Consider the following 18,962-nt stretch of genomic DNA (forward strand, 5'->3'; position numbering starts at 1 on the left):
TTGGTCTTATTTCACTTCTTCATGCAATCAACTATCTTAATATCACCATTCTCCTCCGACTTCGTAATGGAATATCCGATCGTTGATTCTGCCTCCGGTGAATCGCCATAGTCGCGACACGGCCTATACTGGGACTTAGTTCAGCATCTGGATATCCTAGGATGGGACTCACCGCGTTCAGCCACACTCCATGAAGCATTGTTTGAATAAATACAAACTCGGCTGGATTGCTGCCCGCTGGCCTCTCGTCGAATTCCAAGTTACGGTTTATAGGCCGGTATGCTGGCACCCGGCGGTGATTTGAAGGCCAGTTGGCCGGTTGCGACTGGACTGGTGGCACTGCAGGCTCGTGGGATTCATGAACGTTGTCAGAGCCACTGTGATGCAGCTCGTAGTCTGCGAGGATAGACAGTGTGTTTGTCTGAGTGGTTGTAGTCGTAGACATGATGGTATAGATCGCGATGAAAGAATCACAGAATGGAATAAACATTCAGATCGCAGAAAGGAAACGACGACAGTATACAAGAACTACCCATGACCTGACAACGAACAGCTTCGGAGCCAATGCGTGGGGCGCGATTCGTATCTCGTCCACCTTGCGTCGAGCATTGCCGCTGAACAACTGTCCTGGGCTGACCACTCCTCCACATCCCGATGCGGAGATGGTGCATCTGGAGCTCCATGAAGTCATGGCATCTCCTGATCGGCCGTGGATGAGGTGGTACCGAAAAAGAAAATACGTAGGTATAATGAAATGTCTGCAGCTGATTCGTTCCCCGACGATAGTACCTAGCTGGTTGTGTGGAGTGAATCAGCGCCGTTGTATATCATTCGACTCTTTCCAACTCACCGTTTCTCCCCATATCCCATATTCCACCAAATAGCCTCAAAATGGTCTCCGCACAGCCTTTCCCCCGTCTAACCTCCGCAGAGATTGACGGTCGGACTCAGAATATTCGATATCGCCAAACCCAATTTCACCGGTTGCAAACAACTCTAGCTCTTCATATTGAACGGCTCAAAGAGGCCATCCAGACAGATTCTGGGCATAGCACCGAAGAGATCCAAGCAGAAATATGTCTTGCATTCAAAGAGATCCGGACACATTACCTCTCCCTCGATCTGGAGAAAGACGTCGAAGCCGAGTATCGTGTCGTTCATGGAAAGGATAATGTTGATGGCAAGCGTGGTACTGGTATAGTATACATCGTACCTTGCACGCACACAATGTTCTTTTCTGTTATTTCAGCCATGAGCGCTGCGATCGCTGCTGGAAACTGCGTTATTGTCGAGGTGTGTCAGTCATTATATTTGAAACGGAAACCGACGAAATTAACAAAGATAGCTCACGAAAAATACCATGGCTCTTCCAGCGGTGCTGAGGAAGATCCTCCCCCAATCTCTTGATAACGACGCATTCGCCATTAGCGAAGAGAGACCAGACCCATCCTTCCTCAGCAAAGTATTCACAATTTTCCAGAATGATAGCTCAGATTTTTTGTCGGAAAAACGCCTTGTTTCTCCTATCAACGACAGAACAGTCGCAGTCGTTGATCGAACTGCCAACATCCCGGAAGCAGCGCAGGCACTGGTGGGCTCGCGATTTGCCTTTGGGGGACGATCGCCATATTCTCCCGATGTTGTTCTTGTTCATGAATTTGCCATCAAGGCTTTCGCCGAGGCTGTTATCCAACATTCGTCCAAGTATCTGGCCGGTCAGAATGGCGAGGCCCGACAGACTGAGGGCACGACGCGACGGTCAAGTCCAGGGCCTTCTCTGCTCGATGCGGCGCAAAGAGATCAGGGTGTGCGTGTATTGGTATCGGGAACCAGCTGGGGTGTGATAGAAGTGCAGGACCGGTATGAACTCTTTTTTTTTTTTTTTTTTGCAGTGAAGATGGCTGACCAGAATAGGGCATCCCCTCTTCTGAGGAAGAAAGTGAATGAGAAGGTATTGCTGCTCCACACCATCACGAGTCTGGATGATGCAATTGACCTCAGCAATTCGTACGTCTCCGTGCCTCCCTTCATCTGACTTGACTAATGAGAAATAATCAGAAACGAAACTTTGGCTGCCACATACGCATTTGCTGCTCATCCAGCTGCCAAATATCTCACACAATTCATCGACTCGCGAATGTCGTGGATCAACCACGTCTCAAGTGAAATGCTCAGTAAGTGATCTCCTCTTCTGGGTCTTCATCTCATTTACTGACTTTCTGCGATCAGTTGGCCCAACTTCTCCCACCAACACAACCCCCAACCTCGAAACCCGGTACTCAACCAGTCTCTTGCAAGTCCCTCGTCCTCAAATCGTGAAGGAAACCAGCAATGCAGCTTTAGTTCGAGCGATTCTCGAAACATCAAATTCTAAAAATGGTCGTGCGCTGTGGAACGAGACGATTGCCCCGTTGCCACCGACGAGACAAAAGGCCGGATGGAAGATTGGATTTTTCGAGCAGGGAATTATCACGGGAGGAGTTATTTTTCTGACGACAGTGTCTATGCTGGGGTATTATGCATTCACATATGCGAGGAGATTGCGATAGCCCGGAGAAGTTGTATATATGAGTCTTGATAATAAGTTGATAAATTTACGATGGTATAAACATGTTCTGAATAGCTAGTTCATTAGCCCGAAGCGTCTGTTTAAGATCCATCCTTAACCTTGAAGAAGCATAGAAGACATTGCATCAAATCGAAACTTTCAACTGGCCCGAGATGGAGGATATATTTTGAACTGCTGAGGTGATATTGAATGGTAAGATGTCAATGGGGCATTATAACACGTGAATTAAGATGGCATAGCTACGTTTATAGGAAGAAGAATAGATCCAGATTTAGAGTAGAACGCAATCCATGAATACAAATTCAACGATCACACTAAACAGTAATAGCCTTTGGCCAGCCCCCTAGTGTAAACTGCGAGTTACACATGTTGGTCAGTTCCCAACTCTCAGCAGCCAAAACAGCCGGTACGCCTGTGTCCTCCGCGTCTCCTGCAGCCCCTGCAACAAACATCGCGGCCATGAAATGGTCATCCGTAGCGTGAGCATCGCGATACCTGGGATGTTTCATTAATCGGGTCATGGCCCTGCGCAGTTGCGGACCAGATGTCTTCGTGATGACATCCTCAACGGCCTGGCGGAATTCCAACGCCCACTCCTCTGGCGGTGTTTCCATGGCGAAATTGTCCCGAAATCGCATCATCGGCATCCATCTGTTACGGTAGAGATTATGTACGGCACCGCCTGTTCCTACTAGGAGATAGCTCTCCTGTCGAAGTGGGCGCAGAGTCGCTCCGATTTTCATGTGGTAATGTGGATCGTAGCGGGCATTCATCGAGACAATCGTCGTAGGTGGGCAGCCATTGGGGAACATATGAATCAAGATCAAGTAGATGTCGTGAATCCAGTCAAAGGTTGGATTGGCGCCCACATTGAATCCCTCCTGGGCGAGCATGTCTATACATCGCTGCGATGTCCCGAGATCCGGGTTGAGCTTGTAGTTGACATACTTTTCTGGGTCCACATATGCAACGGGACTCTTTTCAGGGTTTGGGTTGGTCGATACTTCAATCTTGTCGCCCAAGCAATCCCAATGGGCTCCCTGCGAGGGTTATAATTTGGCTTTAGAAAAAGTGTTTGGCTTTCCTTACCATTACAACCACACCTTTGATGTTATGGGCCAACGCCTCGTCACCGCACTTTTTCCAGTAATCCGCGGATTCGGACTTCTCGCCCAGCATCATGGTCGAGCCATGTGAGAAAAAATGAACTGGGGTAATACCTAGTATGCTATTGTCAGAATTATGGTCATGGTCAACTGATAAGACATACCCATTTTGACTGCTTGTGCGGATCTATTCAAGCAATGCCGCTGGGTGAGGTGGATTGCGACTCGATTACTTCGTAGGCATGCAATATATCAGATATATGAGACAGACGATATCCCCAAGTCCCTTCCAAATAAGCTGAGGTCGACTTTTGGTGAGATCGACACCCGAATGCAATGCGACTCTGGCCGTCCTGATAGTGGACACACGAGAGGGGAGCTCTTCGGGCCTGCGTCCTCCACTTCCCGACCGACGCTGCTGCCTCCCAACGAGGACCATTATTTGGAAGCAAAATAACAAATAAACGATGATCACTCGGCAAATAGGTCTCGTCAGCATAGCAATGCATCTTGGGAATGGCTACAACATCCAAAGCCACAGTCAGCAATCTGGTTGACGTTTCACAGGAAGCAGACATGAGATTAGACACGTGCCTGTGTTCATCCCACGGGCCATCCGGAGGACACCGGAAGTAGACTAAGAAGAGGCTATTGAAGGTAGACAGAATATAGCTCAGACTTGCTCATTTTGTGGTGCTGAAGTCGATGAATGTTGGAAAGGAGAGCGTATTGGTGGTGCGGACAGAGTCGCCGACCAGGGAGGACGCGAAGGCCTAGCGGACCATGTCAGCTGGAGAAGATCCGGGGTTTCTGCAGTCAGCCATCAAGAATAAATTAACGTACCATTCATGCTAAAATAGTTTCAAAGCCACTGAACGAAAAGATGGAGAAGCTGGCTCAGGATTGCCGGCGTGACTGGCTCGTGGCGGACGTTGAGTCTGTCTGTCTGGCTACGGGCGATCGCTGGGCTGGTCTTCCCCGCGATCCTCCCTCACCTTCACTCTCTTCTCCTCTCTCATCCTTTTTTTCTCCTCCTTTTATCTCCTTGATCACCGTTCCATCCATCGAATCCATTCTCTTTGCTCGTAAGCACCCATGTCATCGTCACAACGTGATGGTTACTTTCAATGCGGATTCTGCAAGAAACACTACAATCGCGCAGACCATCTGATTCGACATGTCCGATCCCGTCAGTTCTACCCTTGAAATAAGAGCCTGTCTATGGTTAAGACATTTGAGCTAACTGGCTCATTAGATACGCGAGAAAAGCCTTACGTGTGTGATGTTTGCAACAAAGGCTTCGCTAGGCCGTGAGTGGTAGCCATGAGTGCTTTCTTATTTTTAATTCGACCCTCGCAAGACCTAATCAATTGCATAGCGATCTGATGAAACGACACGCTGCTGGTCATTCTCAAGAACGCGAGGGAAAGCGGAAACGACCTCCCTCATATTCGAAAAATGGTCGTGTCTCGCAGGCCTGCAAAGCATGTGCAACTTCCAAGCTCAAATGTGACGAGGAAAAGCCATGCCACCGGTGTCGCGAGAGAAACCTGATCTGTGACTGGCCGCAGGAACAGGGGCAGTCTCCTCTTGGGAATGATGCATATCCCGAGCCACTTCAGCAAGGTACTATTTTAACACCTCTCATATCCGGTTTCGTCATAAGACAATGTGGGATTGCTGTCTCTCTAGCTCTCCGGGTCGAGACCCATGGTTGTTGATTGGAAAAAGCTTATGGGCCGGCTTTGCTTTTTCTTTGTCTCTTATTCCCTGTCATTTGGAAGCAGGATGCTGATCATCCCACTCCCCAGCGCCCCAAAATCAACACGGACCTCATTATGATACCCTGCTTGAGTCGCCAATACATGGACAAGCGAACGATTACACAGCTCCAGTCACTCTGCCCAATCAGTTGGTAACCCCTGATGTGTCGATGGAAAACTATTTGCCTCCAGAGCAGCTGGATGCAGTAAACGTTGACGGCATGTCGGTGGCTTACGAAGGTAGGATGCCTATGCCACATGATGTCAATCGTATTGACAAGAGCAGTTTCACCAGGCACGGACCGCGAAAGTGGTATTCTCAGTATTGACGGGACATTCTTTCCAAACTTCATCCCGGATTCATTGATTCCATCAGCCCGATCTGGGGAGGCAGATCCCCCATCGACTATACCTCAAGATTACGCCCATTACGGTGTATTCGACCATAATTTACACCTGGATTTTGATCTTACAGATGTTGACTATGGACTGATTGACTTTTTCAACAATCGAGGAGCTGTCCCCGAGATACAACCGGATGCAGGTCGAGTCGATGGAAACAACGACCGGTTCGACGTCGACAGTGGTATAGCCATCGGAGCGGAGGCTTATCAACGCTCATCTTTATCCGCCTGGAAGCCTACTCATGAGGATCATACGTTTGCAGATCGGGTTAACCTTTCAGTTCCCAAGGCAATCAATAGTCCCCATAGCAGTCCCACATCGAGCCGCCAAATTCTTTCAGAACGATTATTGCCAAGTAGTCGCGACCTGATTTTCGGCATGGTTCTGCAGGGGACCCAGAAGGACGAAAATCTGACCCGCATAATGAAGTCATTTCCCAATGCTGAATTGTTGGATAGCCTGATTCAGAGTTATTTCGAGTGCCAGAGGCACCAAATCGATTCATGGATCCACGGACCGACCTTTCGACCCAATAGCGAAGAGCCAGACATGCTCGCTGCCGTGGCGGCTGCTGGTGCTGTCCGCTCACCTATATCGACAATACGTAAGTTAGGGTATGCTTTGTTGGAAATTGCGCGCCTCCAAATGTCGGTCAAGGTATGTGTGCAGGTTCTTTTGTCATTTGAACAAAAAGTTATTAATACCTATCTAGTTTGAAAACGATAACAGTAAAACGCGGGATCTACGGCCCTCACAAACCTTTGCCCTCGTGATTGAAATTGGCATCTGGAGTGGGAACAGACGGAAGATGGAAATCGCGGAAAGCTTTCAGCAGCCTTTATTGACGGTTCGTAAATCCGATGGAGTTCTTTCTAGGAAATGCCATTGACCTAGTGCCGGATAACAGATGCTTCGTCGAGGATTGCGTTTTCGACGTTCACTGTATTCAACCAATGCCCCCCATCCCGATGACATGGGGGAAACTTTGGATCGGAAATGGCACGGTTGGGTCGAACAGGAGTCGTTTAAAAGGTAGACTTGGCCGACCTCTACTGATTTAAAATGACCTGGTGCTGACCTTTTCCAGACTGGCTTACCACCTGTTCCTGCACGATGCCCAGTCGGCCGTAATGCTCAACATTAACCCCCTCATCTCGTATGCTGAATTGGAATTACCGTTTCCCGCTATCCGGCAATTATGGGAGGCCAAGACTGCCTACGAATGGAAGGAGGTATACCTGACAGTCGGAGGACTAGGTTCAGGTCGCTTGCCGTCGTTGGCAGATTCATTGCATGACATGTCTCAGCTGACTGCATTCCGAAACCGGATCGACCTGCAGCTGGCCACGTTTGTTGTTCTGCACGGGCTTTCCGCGCTGATAAATGAATATCATCGCCTCAAGTTTATCTCTAGAGGGACCTCTAAACACTGGCACGCTTTGGTAATAAACTCCCGACAACAGGAGCTGTCTGAAGCGCTGCAGCATTTCCGCATGGTCTACCAGCAATGGCCCGAGCCCCTGGGACCTGGGATCCTTTTGGTCTGCGAGGTGATTTCGATGTTTCTTTACATGTCACTGGAGGAGCTGCAGCTTTTTGCGGGGAAGGAAGACAAGCAGGAAGCGCGCCGTGTTTATCACCGCGCGATCGAATGGATCAACAGTGTTGATTCCCGGCGTGCCATATGGCATGCTGGACAGGTAATTCGAGCAGCGAGGTCCATGCCTCAAGGCTCGCTCACGGGGTTCTTTGCCATTGGGGTATACTACGCAGGTCTAGCTCTTTGGTCGTATAGTGTTGTTTCCAAGGCGAACGACGCAAAGATAGCTGCCGATAGTTCCCACTCACCATCTGATCTCGCCTGGCCGACTGTGTCCCTAGATGCGGAGGATATGACAGATGCCCTAAAATTTATATCATTAGGCTGTGGTTGTCCAGCTTTGCAAGGCCCTCGAGGTCCTGCCATGGTTTCTGATGCCAGCCTAACCATGCATGTGATCCAGGGAGTGCTGCGGACAGATGCCCCCCACGAGAACCTGGCTCCGTTGGTATTAAGTCTTTCGTGCCTGATCAGTGATTTAGGAAATGCAGTCCGATCCCACGTACGCTCGACGACGCATCCGGAGAGAAGCACAGGTGCTTTGGCCTTGTAGCCCGTGCCGGCAAGATGCAGGCGACATGGATGGTTGTATTTCGACGCTGTTGTATAGTATTCCTGAGACTTTTGCGATATGATACCCCTGTACTCGAGTATGATGAACTAGTGAAGTTGCATACTATGCCGATGATATTGTAGTTCAATTTGGCTTGTTTTTTTACCGCCTCTGAATCCCATCATCGAATCAGAGCCACCATCTGATCACTCTGAATAATCTGATATCCCAACTGTTTACTTGGCCGGGATAAGCGCGCTAAACACCTGACCTGACTCGCTCCTCCCATTCGGGATAATACGAGTGCGTTCCACTTGCTCTCCCGCTTCTCTGCGCTGCCAGGCAATCACAGCTCCGCGATGCTTTCTTTTTCTTCGTCGAGTGGGTCGGGCGTGGAGGAGTCCCCTGTTCATCTGGACAGGTTTCGCCTTGTCGATGAAACCAACAGCACGATGCCTCCCCTGAGTCGTCGAGGATGGTCTGTTCGCTGCGTGTGCTCAACTTCCCAGTTCCCACCCCCAACCCCGACCGCGCCATGATCAGCACGATCGTCCCTTGAACGTGTCTCACTTCTGAGTTTCGGCCAGCTCATCGTGACTTTATTACAATTCGTGATGCTCGAATAGAAATGAGAGAAATTCGAGAATCCACATCTTTCGTGGGGTGGTGGCCCATCAGATAAGATCGTTCGAGACTGGGAGAATAATATCGCCCAGGTGCCCTGCAACGGTGTTTCAGGCTGGATTTAAAGAACAGGCTGATCTCTTGGACAAGCTGAAGGATTTAATTAAATTCCTTTTGCACCGCTCCTAGTCCTGTTGCCTTTGCCTCTCTGACTGCCCCTCGTTGTGGTCGCTCCTGAACTTTTTGTCGCTCTTCCACACGCCCAGACACGATGCTCCTTTTGACCCAGTGACATTTGCTGGTTGATCGTCTTTTTCTTTTCCCCGACCGAGGCTGAAGCCTTTGCAATTTCCCCATGGCGATGGAGATGAAGCATCCGGATGCGTCCGAATCGCATATCGTATCGTCCGATCGCTCTCAGGACTCGGTCCCAGAGGTCGACAGTCTTGGTGTGAAGCGCGTCCAGCTTCTGTCGGCATACATTACTCCCGTCGATCGTATCTTTATCTTCTTCGGTGTCTTTATCATTGCCTATGTCTACGGTCTCGATGGTCAGGTTCGGGTGACATACCAGGTCTGTACTTTGCGATTCATCTATCCTCTGCCCAAAGACCATGCATTTGCTGACCTGTTCTCGCTTTTATACAGCCTCTTGCAACCGCCTATTATGATTCACACAGCTTGTTGGCTACGATCAATGTTCTGCGCGCTGTCATTGCCGCAGCTGCACAGGTACCTCGCCTCGTCAAAATTTGTCATATCTCGGCTGCTCACCATAATAGCCAACCGCCGCAAAAATCGCAGATGTGTTTGGAAGACTGGAATTAATTCTGCTATCGATTGTGTTCTACACTGTTGGTAAGGGGACACCATGTGGTCTGTTATTCCGGCATTCTGACAATTGTAGGAACCATCGTTGAAGCATGTTCCCACACTGTCGACCAGTTCGCTGCTGGTGCAGTTCTCTACCAGGTACGACCGTCTTCTTTCTGTCTATTATATGATACTAATACTTTGCCCGATGCTAGATTGGCTATTCCATGATAATGCTTCTAGTCGAGGTACTCGTCGCAGATATCACGTCACTTCGCTCCCGTTTGCTCTTTTCCTATATCCCAGCATCGCCTTTTATTGTAAGGACTTTCTTGAAATACACACTAGAGCTTTGCTAAAAAAAAGGCAGATCAATACTTGGATCAGTGGAAATGTCACCCAGGCTGTACTCGGTGTCACAAGCTGGAGATGGGGCGTCGGGATGTTTGCAATCATTTATCCTGGTAAGTAAATGCCAGCTAAATATATCACCATCTACTAACTATGTCTAGCCTGCACACTAACTCTTCTTATTCCACTGTATATTGTCCAACAAAGAGCAAAGAAAGACGGCGCATTTGATACACTCCAGCGCCCCTTCCAGATCCTTGGACCGCGTCGGTTTTTCCAAGAGTTGTTCTGGCATCTGGATGTAGTCGGCATCATTCTCATCATCGCCCTTCTGGCCTTGATACTGGTGCCTTTGACAATCGCTGGAGGAATAAACTCGCAATGGCAACAGGGCAAGATTATTGCCCCCCTTGTCGTCGGCGTTGTATGCATTCCTATCTGGGTAGTGTGGGAGCGAACATGCAAAAAGCCGATGGTCCCATTCAAGGTCAGAATATATCTCTGGGTGATCTTGAACTTTATTAACCGTTGTACAGCTGCTGAAAGACCGTGCTGTCTGGGGCGCCATAGGAATTGCCACTATGATGAACATGGGTAAGTAAATGGAACCATACGGTGCTTTGCCTAGACGTGTTTCTAATAATGTTTAGCATGGGCTGTTCAAGGAGATTATCTCTATACTGTTCTCGTTGTTAGCTTCGGCGAAAGTACCCTTAGTGCAACCCGCATTGCATCGCTTTACAGGTTCGCTGAATCATCTGATGTACCCGGTATACCTTGCTAATAGCTGCCAGCTTCGCCTCCACCGTCACCGGATGTCTCCTTGGATTTGTTGTCTTCAAGGTGAAGCGCCTCAAACCATTTATCGTGGCGGGAACGTTACTGTTCACGGTTGCCTTTGGAATTCTTATTCGATTCCGTGGAGGATCGGTGTCGTCCAGTCATTCGGGAGTCATTGGAGGTCAAGTACTCCTGGGTTTCTGTAAGTTCCAATTGCTTCATTGACCATGGCTATGAGCTGACTTAATTCCTCCCAGCTGCGGGTTTCTTTTCATATCCCGCTCAGGCCAGTATCCAGGCTGCTAGCAAGCACGAACGTAAGTTATTCTGTGCCTACCCAGAGATAATTTCTAATGAACGATAGATCTGGCTGTCGTTACTGGTCTCTATCTGGCGATGTACAATGTTGGAAGTGCATTGGGAAACACCGTTTCGGGTGGAATATGGACCCAAGTCCTTCCCAAAGAGCTGGAGAAGAGACTTGGAAACGCTGATCTTGCCACCCAGGCTTATGGTGATCCATTCACTTTTGTTGGTGCCTACCCGATGGGAACACCAGAGCGAGATGACGTCGTGGACGCCTACAAGTATGCACAGCGACTGCTCTGCATTACGGGTATCTGTCTGAGTGTGCCGCTGATGGTGTTCTCACTTTGCATCCGCAACCCTGTTCTCACGAAGGAGCAAAGCTTGGCAAATGCTGAGGAAAGCGACGACTCTTCTCGTTGATTTGTCTTTACTAGAGATGGAAAGACAAGATGCCTTGATGGATTTCATTGCGCCTTGTAGGTGATCTATCACGGGTAGCCTAGAGTTGGTTGTATATGGTCTTGGTTATCGCATAAAGCAATCCTTTGGCTAGTCTATATTTGCATGTCAGTGAGCTAGCACTATCTGGTTAGATAGGCTAGCTACAGACAGTTAATATTATCATGTGTGATTCTTCACATTCATATACACAATCAGTACTGTTTTCGAGTAGATACATATACGAAACAAAAAGCAATGCCACCGATGAGCCCGCTTAAGCCACTCGAAACTCAACAGCAATTCAGCACTCGGACAGGGGCTCGGTGTATTTGCAAGCATCACTCGGGCCAGATCCAATCTCACTTGGCTCCTCGCCAGTCTCGTTGCCTTCATACTCGACACAGATATCCTTGACATCGGTAGCGCAGGTGTCCTAGACAATGTTAGTGTGTACAAAGATAAAAGACTATAACATGCCGTGATGGTTGCAGTATCACCATAATTGCTGTTGATTCCAACCAAAGACTTGCCCTGGACAGCCGTGACTCCAGAAAGTGTCACAGTCCGTTCGTACATTTCATCGCAGTTTCCACAGGAGCGATAGAGCTTTCCAAAGTCATAGACGGTAAAGTCCTGGATGTTGACAGTTCCACCGGTGTTGTGCTATTTAATTAATAAAGTGTATACTTCATCAAGAAGAAAGACGAACCTGAATGACCTTGTCATCTGCACCTTGAGCACCACCACCGACGATGTTATACGTACCACTTCCCTTTTTGAGGGAGAGAGCATCTATATCAATTTTAGTCGAATATTTCCTCATGATGGATAAGAAAAGAGAAGGGTATACACACCCTCACAAACAGCCTCCCACCAGACATTCTCAATCGTACAAGAGCCCTGACAATGCACGCCCTCGATCTGGTCAGACCCGATGATGGCATTCTTCAGCGTTCCTCCTTCCTTGACGATGAAGACGGCGTCACTTTCCCCGCCCTCGTTTTGGCCGGTACATTCCACGCCCCGGCCAAAGGTCTTCATTCCGCCGTCGTAGGTTTCGCCTTCGGCTACTTCGTACGGCTCGTCGAAGGTGGTGCTGCCCTTGGAGGAGGGGAGGGGGAAGGTATATCCCATCGCGGTGGAGGCGAGGAGAGAGAGGATAAGGCTTTTTTGGTACATGTTGATGATTGAGAGCAGCTTCGTGTGAAGGAGAAAGATGATGATGTTTGATGGAACTACCTGACTACATGGCACTTCTACAGTTTATATACCTTTTTCAAATTGACATCTACACTGAAGATAATATAACTCTCTTGGCAGGTTTCAACATGACTCTTTCTTCCTCCAAGAAGAACGCAGAAATCAACGTGAAACAAAACGATTCTGTCGAATTGATGCCAAAGGAATAATGAACTCCGCCGGCAATTTGAGATAAACAAGTTCCTGGCGATCTTTGAAGAGTTGGATAGACGTTTATATTGAATTGTCTTATCCTTAGCCATCTGATTGATGCAAATACTTTGATAGTGGCTTGTCGAGACAAGCCAAGAGTCTTGGATAGTGGCGCAGCAGTCATGCCAAGAGTGTAGATATATACAACTCACAGAACTTATTTTGAGTAGCTTATTTAGTTATTACTATAAAATGACATTATAAGAGGATGATATAATCAGATATAGGTGATCATATGATTGGGATTGACTTGACTGTAGTGGACTTGGCCTTCTCTACCAATCACAAGTCAGTACTTGTTTGTATGCTGAATAACCTAAAATACCTTATCGATCTACATACTCAATTTTAGGTCTTATAAATCAATCACAGCATTGATAATTATAGAGCTGACTTGATGATAAGAAGATGGAATATTCCAGAGAATACCGTACAGTATCATACCATACAGGACAATACAGGACAATATGATAAATCATGCCAAGAGTGGATCTTTGGAAGCTCTCCCTATTGGCTAACATCCACCACTAAGGATTAACCTCTCTTAGCGCGTAAGCACCCTGCATTAGCGCGTGGATCGGCACGTCTCAATCTCGAATGACAGAAACCCACGTTCAGTGGCGATGGATCTGAATAGCTTCAACAGTTCAATTACTACAATCTGAAATGTACAGTAGATAGATTATAAATATCGAAAAATCATCTTCTCCCCCCGCTGCCTTCGCCAGTGATTCGTAGATACCATCAGCTCCGGACACCCTCGCACCACCCACGTCCACTTCCGCAGAAACTCCTCCGTCACCTCCCAGTTCTCTGGATTCGCCGGATCCCCCCACACCAGCAGACTACAGCCCCCCATCGCGCGATTCCAGAAATCCATTATGTCCAAACACAGGTCCTCGTCGTCGAAGGAATCGCCGGCTTTGAGGAGGTTATCGCGCATGCGCGGAAGCGGGAAGAAGTCGAGCCACGGGTGGTGGGAGATTTTCCGCTGGAGGGGGGTGGGGCGGAGGTTTTGGGGGAGGTTGGTGGATTCGATGAAGGCCGGGTGAGGGGTGGAGAAGGGGGAGAGGGAGTCGTCGTGCATCCAGTCCGGGCTGGCGTCCATGCCGAGAATGGCCATGTTTTGGATAAAGGCGCGGAAGACGTTGACTTTGCTGAGGGTGAGAAGGTGGTCGGATGTTGGGCAGCCGAGCATGTAGCTTTGGTATGCGGCTTCGCTGAAGCGATGGAGGAAGTCGAGGGCTTTGTCGGTTGCGAAGCACGATTGGCTGGGGGATTGATTGCGAGGGACGATGGCGGTTTCGGGGGAGCCTGAGCCGGAATCTGAGGTCGGTGGGGTTTGGATACTGGAGACGATGGCTTTGGGGTGGACGTCGAGGCCGGCTTTCTGGGCTTTTCTCCGTTGTCCTGAGGATCTCTTTAGCAGCTCATCTCACAATGAGGACTGAGTAGACATACTGTACGCCCTCTGATTGACCCTGTTTTGCCTCCTCCGACGTTCAACTGGATCTGTCAATCCTGACCAGTCATCCTTCACCGGTTCCACTGGTGATTCGTCGCGCTTCATGCTGGGTGCTCGTGTAGATTGTCGAGTTGGTGTGAGAGAATCGACGGACTGTGGGTTTGATGCAGGTTGCTGACTTTTGCTCAGTGCGATTCGGAGGCGTTTAAGAGGATCTGGCCGGAGTTTACGGATTTAGAGTGTGGAGATTGAGTGATGTATTGGGTTTGTAATCGTATGTTTGGTACTGTTATTACGTACCATACAAAGAAGAATCGAAGACGAGATAGAGAATTGACATGGTATATGCGAATAGATAAGTTTTCTTTTGTTGCTGCCTACACATTCATGAATAGCTTCAGTGGATCAAAACGCGGATCTAGCGGAGATGGAAGACATTATGAATCAAATTGTGCATAGAAAAGACATCTGCATCCAATAGAACACCATCCCATTTGATAGAGATGGACAATCACATCCATCACAATGACTTTTCTCCCCGCCGTCTTCGGTGCCATGACACTTGGCCAGCCCCGCATGGAAGGTGCCCGCGTCAGACCTCGCCGCAGCCACAAGGAGATCGACACAGCCTGACTCTACAATGCCGGGTCCTCTGAGTCTATTCTCGCCCAGGCAGAATGGGAGAAACGCGGTCTGGTCAGCCGTTGGCGGGTGGTTTCCTCACCTCCCGGTATAGGAGGGATATGGCCGATGGGGAATATGAGCCTGGCTTTTGGTTGGATTCGAAGAGATGGCAGGAGCTCTGCATCGAGGTCGGTACTGGAACGACTTTGATTTCGATGCGCTGGATATCATCCGTCCTGTTGCAGCCAAGCGTGGGTTGACTGAGGCTAAGTGTACTCTGCGATGACACAGCCATCGCAGTGGAATGGTCAGGGAAAACGAAGATGCTTATTGTCGGTGCCAGCTCTGCTAGTCAGTCGGAAACAATCTCATCGGTATAGAAAAGGGTCCTCTGCCCAATGAGATGGTGGAGGCACTCGAGGTGGCATGATTGAGGTCAACGGTGTTGTTCCAAAATATTTTCATTGATGTACTGAGTATATACGTATGAATCATGAAGATTCTGTTCGCCATGACGACCGGGTCGAGATATTATTCTGCTTCAACACCTCGAATGAATCAATGATAGCCTCGCGGTCTATCTCCGTGTCAACATGTACCAAATACCTACCCTCTCGGTGTCGTGCATTCACTATGTTCTTTCTCGTCTTTGACTTAATCGCCGCATGGATCGTCTTGCACAGTCCATGGCCTGGATATGCTACTAGGCCGAGGGCAGCTATGACTGTTAGTATGCTCCAAAGAATGATATAAAGGTCATACCGGATGAAACCATCGATCCAAGTCCAATCCCTCCCTTGGCAAATCCCTTGACCACGCCGATTGGCCCTTCTTTTACAGCCCCTTTATAAGGCTGCTTCAGAAGACCAGCGACTCCCTCCGTGATGCCGTGAGTAAAGTTCTTCCCACCAACACTCAAACCACTTCGCAAGTCCCGGATTGGTTCGTATTCTTTGACTTCCTCTCCGTACAGTCGGGGAACTGCCCGCAGTCCTTCTGTCGTAGCGAGAGGAACATCAACCCCCATACCCTTGTAGTATTTGCCGACCAATTTACCGACGCCCTTTGCAGATTGGCCCAAGGCGACTGCGGTTGTGTCCCAGCTTGGCTTTCTTTCTTCTCGTATTGCTGACTCTGGCATTTCACTCAGAGCCTGCATGTCTCGGTCTGTTGTAGACTGAGAGCGTTGAGATCGTGGTGTAGCAGAACTAGAGGAATCGGATTGACGACGGTTTATTTCTCGATATGGTCTGATCACTACATCTGAAGCTGACTTTACCATGTCTGCACTTGCTCCAACAAATGCCGACATGGTTCCTGTGACAGGATCCCACCGTCGAGTTTGTATGATAATGGGCCTTGCTTCATACCTTGGATAGTTAGCTAGATACTTGGCAAGATAGAGAGACTTACAATTGCAAAGCTTTTGGCTCCACACATGAATGATCAAGTAATATCTCGCCCGCCTTTCTCGATAGACACAGCGGCTTCGTTCCTGATTTCTTGTACGACCACACTGCGGGCTCGTTGAGAAGAATCTGACAGCGCATCTCATCGACGGGCAAATTCCGGTGAAAAGACTCAACAGCTGTCTGTACTCCCGTTTCTGCGCTCATTCGGTCGGCAATGTCTCCAGCCGCTGCTACAGTTTCGGGCAGACCGCAGAAGCGAATAGCGTCTGCGAGATTCTTTGCATCCAAGGAACGATTAGGAATCGGCGGTGGTCCAGCACCTGAAGCAGCGACCATATTTCCCCAAAATGTTTGACTGGATGGTTAGCAATGGCAACCGCAGAGCGAGATGTACTTACTCTCCAAAAAATGGCACAATGGTAGTAGGCCGACCAAACCGCAATCCGCAGGCGGTAGTTCCCGCACCGCCGTGATGGATAACGGCAGTAACATGCTGAAAGAGCCATTCATGGGGACAATCGTCTAGGTAAAATATATCATCTGTGGAGTCACCACCGAGTTTGCTCCATCCTCGTGAAATCACTGCTCGAACTCCGGTAGCCCGGATCGCTTCGAGGAGTATAGCTGTGACTCGTGGAGGATCGTCGATGACAATACTTCCAAAGCCTATATATATCGGTGTTGGTCCGGATTGTAGAAAGTGTGCTAAATCCGGGGGAGGGGAGTAATCCGGTGGATCACGGAAGAAGAATCCGCAAACATCTGTTTCGTCAGTAAACATCGACAAACAAAGAGGGTATCCTACCAATATGCGACGGCCAGTCTTTCGGCTTGGGCATCAAGGCCGGTGACCAGCAGTAGGTAAATGGTACCTTGAGTGTTTCTGCCAGGTTCGGACCTTCAGTCATAGGGACCGCTTCGAGATCGATAGTCGATCGGAAACTGTTGATAACATCTCCAAGACTAGATCAAGTCAGTAAACGCAGAAATAAAGGGTGGATTGAAATACCCCTGCCAAGTCATCCACTCAACAATCCCGTAGGATGCATAATTGGCAAAGTTGGGATTTGTGGATGAATATTTGAGGTTTGCCAAAGGATGAGCGTATTCCCGCGTGCTACTCCAAGGCATGGTAAACATCATATGAACCGGTATACCCAATGCCTGAGCGCAATGTACATGGGCAAAGCTAGGCGGATTGGCAATGATGGCGTCTGCCACAAACGGTGTCTTGGAAATGGGATCGTCCTCAATGCACGACTTCCAGCATCCTTGGAGGATCTCTGCGACCATCCTCCGTTTCTTCTTTATATCTCCCTCTCGCAGACTCTTCATCTTCGGTATCAAGCCCGGATTCTTCACCATGTATGCCATCAATTCTGCTGGATCACCGCCGACCGGGTAGAACTCCAGACCCGATTGCCGGACGAACGAGTCAAAAGTATTGTGGGTGGCCAAGCGCACGCGATGGCCATATTTCTGCAATTCATTTCCGAGGGCGACAAACGGCTGGACATCACCGCGGCTTCCGACGACTTGAATAACGATATTTAATTTGATATCGCAGGTGGTGTAGGGGTCGAAATCGGCGACGGGGGGGACGAGGACTTCTTCTTCGCTGGGCCAGTTGATCAACTTGACCACGGTTTGGCAGGCGTGGGAATCGAGATCCAGATCGATCCGACCATCCTCTGTGGTTGGTTAGAGAAGAACCGTGGTTGTGCAGAAGACGTACCTTGGACATCGGTGCCGACATCTGGGATGTCATCTGGAGGGGTGTTTTCTGGGGGGTCACGATGCGATGACGACATTGTCGGGTGGGGATAAGATTGGCAGAATTGGACCCAGACCGGCTGGGAGATGGTATTAATATAGATAGGAGTATATACAGGGGATCATAGTTCGATGAAACGAGATGAAGCGATGAAATGATAAAAAGATGATGATGGATGGTTGAAGGATTGTTGTTGTCGATGTTGTGGTCGTGTTGGAAGATACTAAAGTGGGGTCATGTGTCTCCAATGATCTCCAGCCAGTTGAAATACATAGTAGGATAACAGATTCTACAGTCTGATGAGATATCATGACACGAATAATGCGCTAAGATATAAACAGATAGTTAGGTAGTTAACTACTACAGTCTATCATATAAATCATGACAATCCATATTTGTCTGAGTGCCAACCTGGGATAGCACTTTAATATGGATAGCCAATACATGCATACAGTACCGAATATATTAGAGTGCAGATATCTGGTGAATGAAGGGATTGAAGTATATTCTAGACAGCCCCTTGTACTACGTTCTATTATGCAGTTGTTCTGTGTGGAAAAGATCTCCTTGACTGACAGGAATTCTGCAAACTTTACGGACGGAAATGATGTCATACTATTTATATCTCCTACTCGATTGGGCTGTGTGACCCTTGTAGAGGTAGTAGATTATAACAATAATATTAATTGACTATTGCTACTATATATTTCAGTCTGCCATCAGTAGTATGATTAATTTCAGCACCTGTGTTGAATATAATTCTAAAAAGATCAACTGCAGTTAGCTCTTTTGGCCTCAAAGTAAATCTCAAAAACCTAGATTCGCATTCCAATATGACAAATTGTGTAGCACAAATGTAGATTTCAGGTTCTGATGAATAGTCATACAGTGCATATTGTCCTACCATACTGATAATGAGGC

General features: G+C 48.5%; 8 protein-coding genes across 8 annotated transcripts; 3 read left to right on the plus strand and 5 right to left on the minus strand.

The window, feature by feature from the left end:
• Nucleotides 1–42: 42 nt before the first annotated feature.
• Nucleotides 43–445, minus strand: ASPWEDRAFT_23957 (uncharacterized protein; the record flags this gene model as incomplete). The annotated part of the gene is made up of 2 exons (XM_040832550.1): nt 43–123; nt 173–445. The coding sequence occupies 2 exons, from the start codon at nt 443–445 to the stop codon at nt 43–45; spliced, it is 354 nt and encodes a 117-aa protein (XP_040695587.1).
• Nucleotides 446–883: 438 nt separating this feature from the next.
• On the plus strand, nt 884–2,634 carry ASPWEDRAFT_35534 (uncharacterized protein). Its single transcript, XM_040834246.1, has 5 exons — nt 884–1,293; nt 1,346–1,860; nt 1,915–2,007; nt 2,059–2,174; nt 2,230–2,634. The coding sequence occupies exons 1-5, from the start codon at nt 892–894 to the stop codon at nt 2,547–2,549; spliced, it is 1,446 nt and encodes a 481-aa protein (XP_040695588.1). The 5' UTR covers nt 884–891; the 3' UTR covers nt 2,550–2,634.
• Nucleotides 2,635–2,883: 249 nt separating this feature from the next.
• On the minus strand, nt 2,884–3,843 carry ASPWEDRAFT_23959 (DODA-type extradiol aromatic ring-opening family dioxygenase; the record flags this gene model as incomplete). The annotated part of the gene is made up of 3 exons (XM_040832551.1): nt 2,884–3,609; nt 3,659–3,789; nt 3,840–3,843. 3 exons carry the CDS (start codon nt 3,841–3,843, stop codon nt 2,884–2,886), a joined length of 861 nt encoding a protein of 286 aa, XP_040695589.1.
• A 927-nt stretch (nt 3,844–4,770) lies between these two features.
• ASPWEDRAFT_167905 (putative C6 and C2H2 transcription factor RegA-like) lies at nt 4,771–7,996 on the plus strand (the record flags this gene model as incomplete). Its single annotated transcript, XM_040830214.1, has 8 exons — nt 4,771–4,864; nt 4,931–4,985; nt 5,054–5,301; nt 5,487–5,678; nt 5,725–6,500; nt 6,556–6,690; nt 6,751–6,875; nt 6,931–7,996. 8 exons carry the CDS (start codon nt 4,771–4,773, stop codon nt 7,994–7,996), a joined length of 2,691 nt encoding a protein of 896 aa, XP_040695590.1.
• A 979-nt stretch (nt 7,997–8,975) lies between these two features.
• Nucleotides 8,976–11,293, plus strand: sit1 (putative siderochrome-iron transporter Sit1; the record flags this gene model as incomplete). Its single annotated transcript, XM_040837099.1, has 12 exons — nt 8,976–9,194; nt 9,269–9,352; nt 9,403–9,478; nt 9,528–9,592; nt 9,649–9,753; nt 9,804–9,897; nt 9,946–10,271; nt 10,321–10,378; nt 10,435–10,528; nt 10,579–10,766; nt 10,822–10,881; nt 10,929–11,293. 12 exons carry the CDS (start codon nt 8,976–8,978, stop codon nt 11,291–11,293), a joined length of 1,734 nt encoding a protein of 577 aa, XP_040695591.1.
• Nucleotides 11,294–11,615: 322 nt separating this feature from the next.
• On the minus strand, nt 11,616–12,493 carry ASPWEDRAFT_23962 (pectate lyase; the record flags this gene model as incomplete). The annotated part of the gene is made up of 4 exons (XM_040832552.1): nt 11,616–11,747; nt 11,834–11,977; nt 12,024–12,106; nt 12,169–12,493. 4 exons carry the CDS (start codon nt 12,491–12,493, stop codon nt 11,616–11,618), a joined length of 684 nt encoding a protein of 227 aa, XP_040695592.1.
• An 876-nt stretch (nt 12,494–13,369) lies between these two features.
• On the minus strand, nt 13,370–14,514 carry ASPWEDRAFT_35540 (DUF3425 domain-containing protein). The gene is made up of 2 exons (XM_040834247.1): nt 14,228–14,514; nt 13,370–14,176 (listed from the first exon to the last, which is right to left on the minus strand). The coding sequence occupies exons 1-2, from the start codon at nt 14,334–14,336 to the stop codon at nt 13,449–13,451; spliced, it is 837 nt and encodes a 278-aa protein (XP_040695593.1). The 5' UTR covers nt 14,337–14,514; the 3' UTR covers nt 13,370–13,448.
• Nucleotides 14,515–15,346: 832 nt separating this feature from the next.
• ASPWEDRAFT_48374 (uncharacterized protein) lies at nt 15,347–18,078 on the minus strand (the record flags this gene model as incomplete). The annotated part of the gene is made up of 7 exons (XM_040837100.1): nt 15,347–15,573; nt 15,618–16,225; nt 16,269–16,622; nt 16,666–17,029; nt 17,073–17,230; nt 17,277–17,958; nt 18,003–18,078. The coding sequence occupies 7 exons, from the start codon at nt 18,076–18,078 to the stop codon at nt 15,347–15,349; spliced, it is 2,469 nt and encodes an 822-aa protein (XP_040695594.1).
• Nucleotides 18,079–18,962: the final 884 nt, after the last annotated feature.

The sequence above is a fragment of the Aspergillus wentii genome (assembly GCF_001890725.1).
Source record: "Aspergillus wentii DTO 134E9 unplaced genomic scaffold ASPWEscaffold_1, whole genome shotgun sequence".
NCBI lineage: Eukaryota > Fungi > Ascomycota > Eurotiomycetes > Eurotiales > Aspergillaceae > Aspergillus > Aspergillus wentii.

What these genes read in the sequence shown, in the direction of transcription:
- ASPWEDRAFT_35534 (XM_040834246.1), top strand. Translation starts at nt 892, where the DNA reads ATGGTCTCCGCACAGCCTTTCCCCCGTCTAACCTCCGCAGAGATTGAC. An exon ending in GAAACTGCGTTATTGTCGAG is followed by an intron (nt 1,294 to 1,345) that starts GTGTGTCAGTCA and finishes TAACAAAGATAG; the next exon opens with CTCACGAAAAATACCATGGC. An exon ending in GCAATTGACCTCAGCAATTC is followed by an intron (nt 2,008 to 2,058) that starts GTACGTCTCCGT and finishes AGAAATAATCAG; the next exon opens with AAACGAAACTTTGGCTGCCA.
- ASPWEDRAFT_35540 (XM_040834247.1), bottom strand. Translation starts at nt 14,336, where the DNA reads ATGAAGCGCGACGAATCACCAGTGGAACCGGTGAAGGATGACTGGTCA. An exon ending in GGTCAATCAGAGGGCGTACA is followed by an intron (nt 14,177 to 14,227) that starts GTATGTCTACTC and finishes AGAGATCCTCAG; the next exon opens with GACAACGGAGAAAAGCCCAG.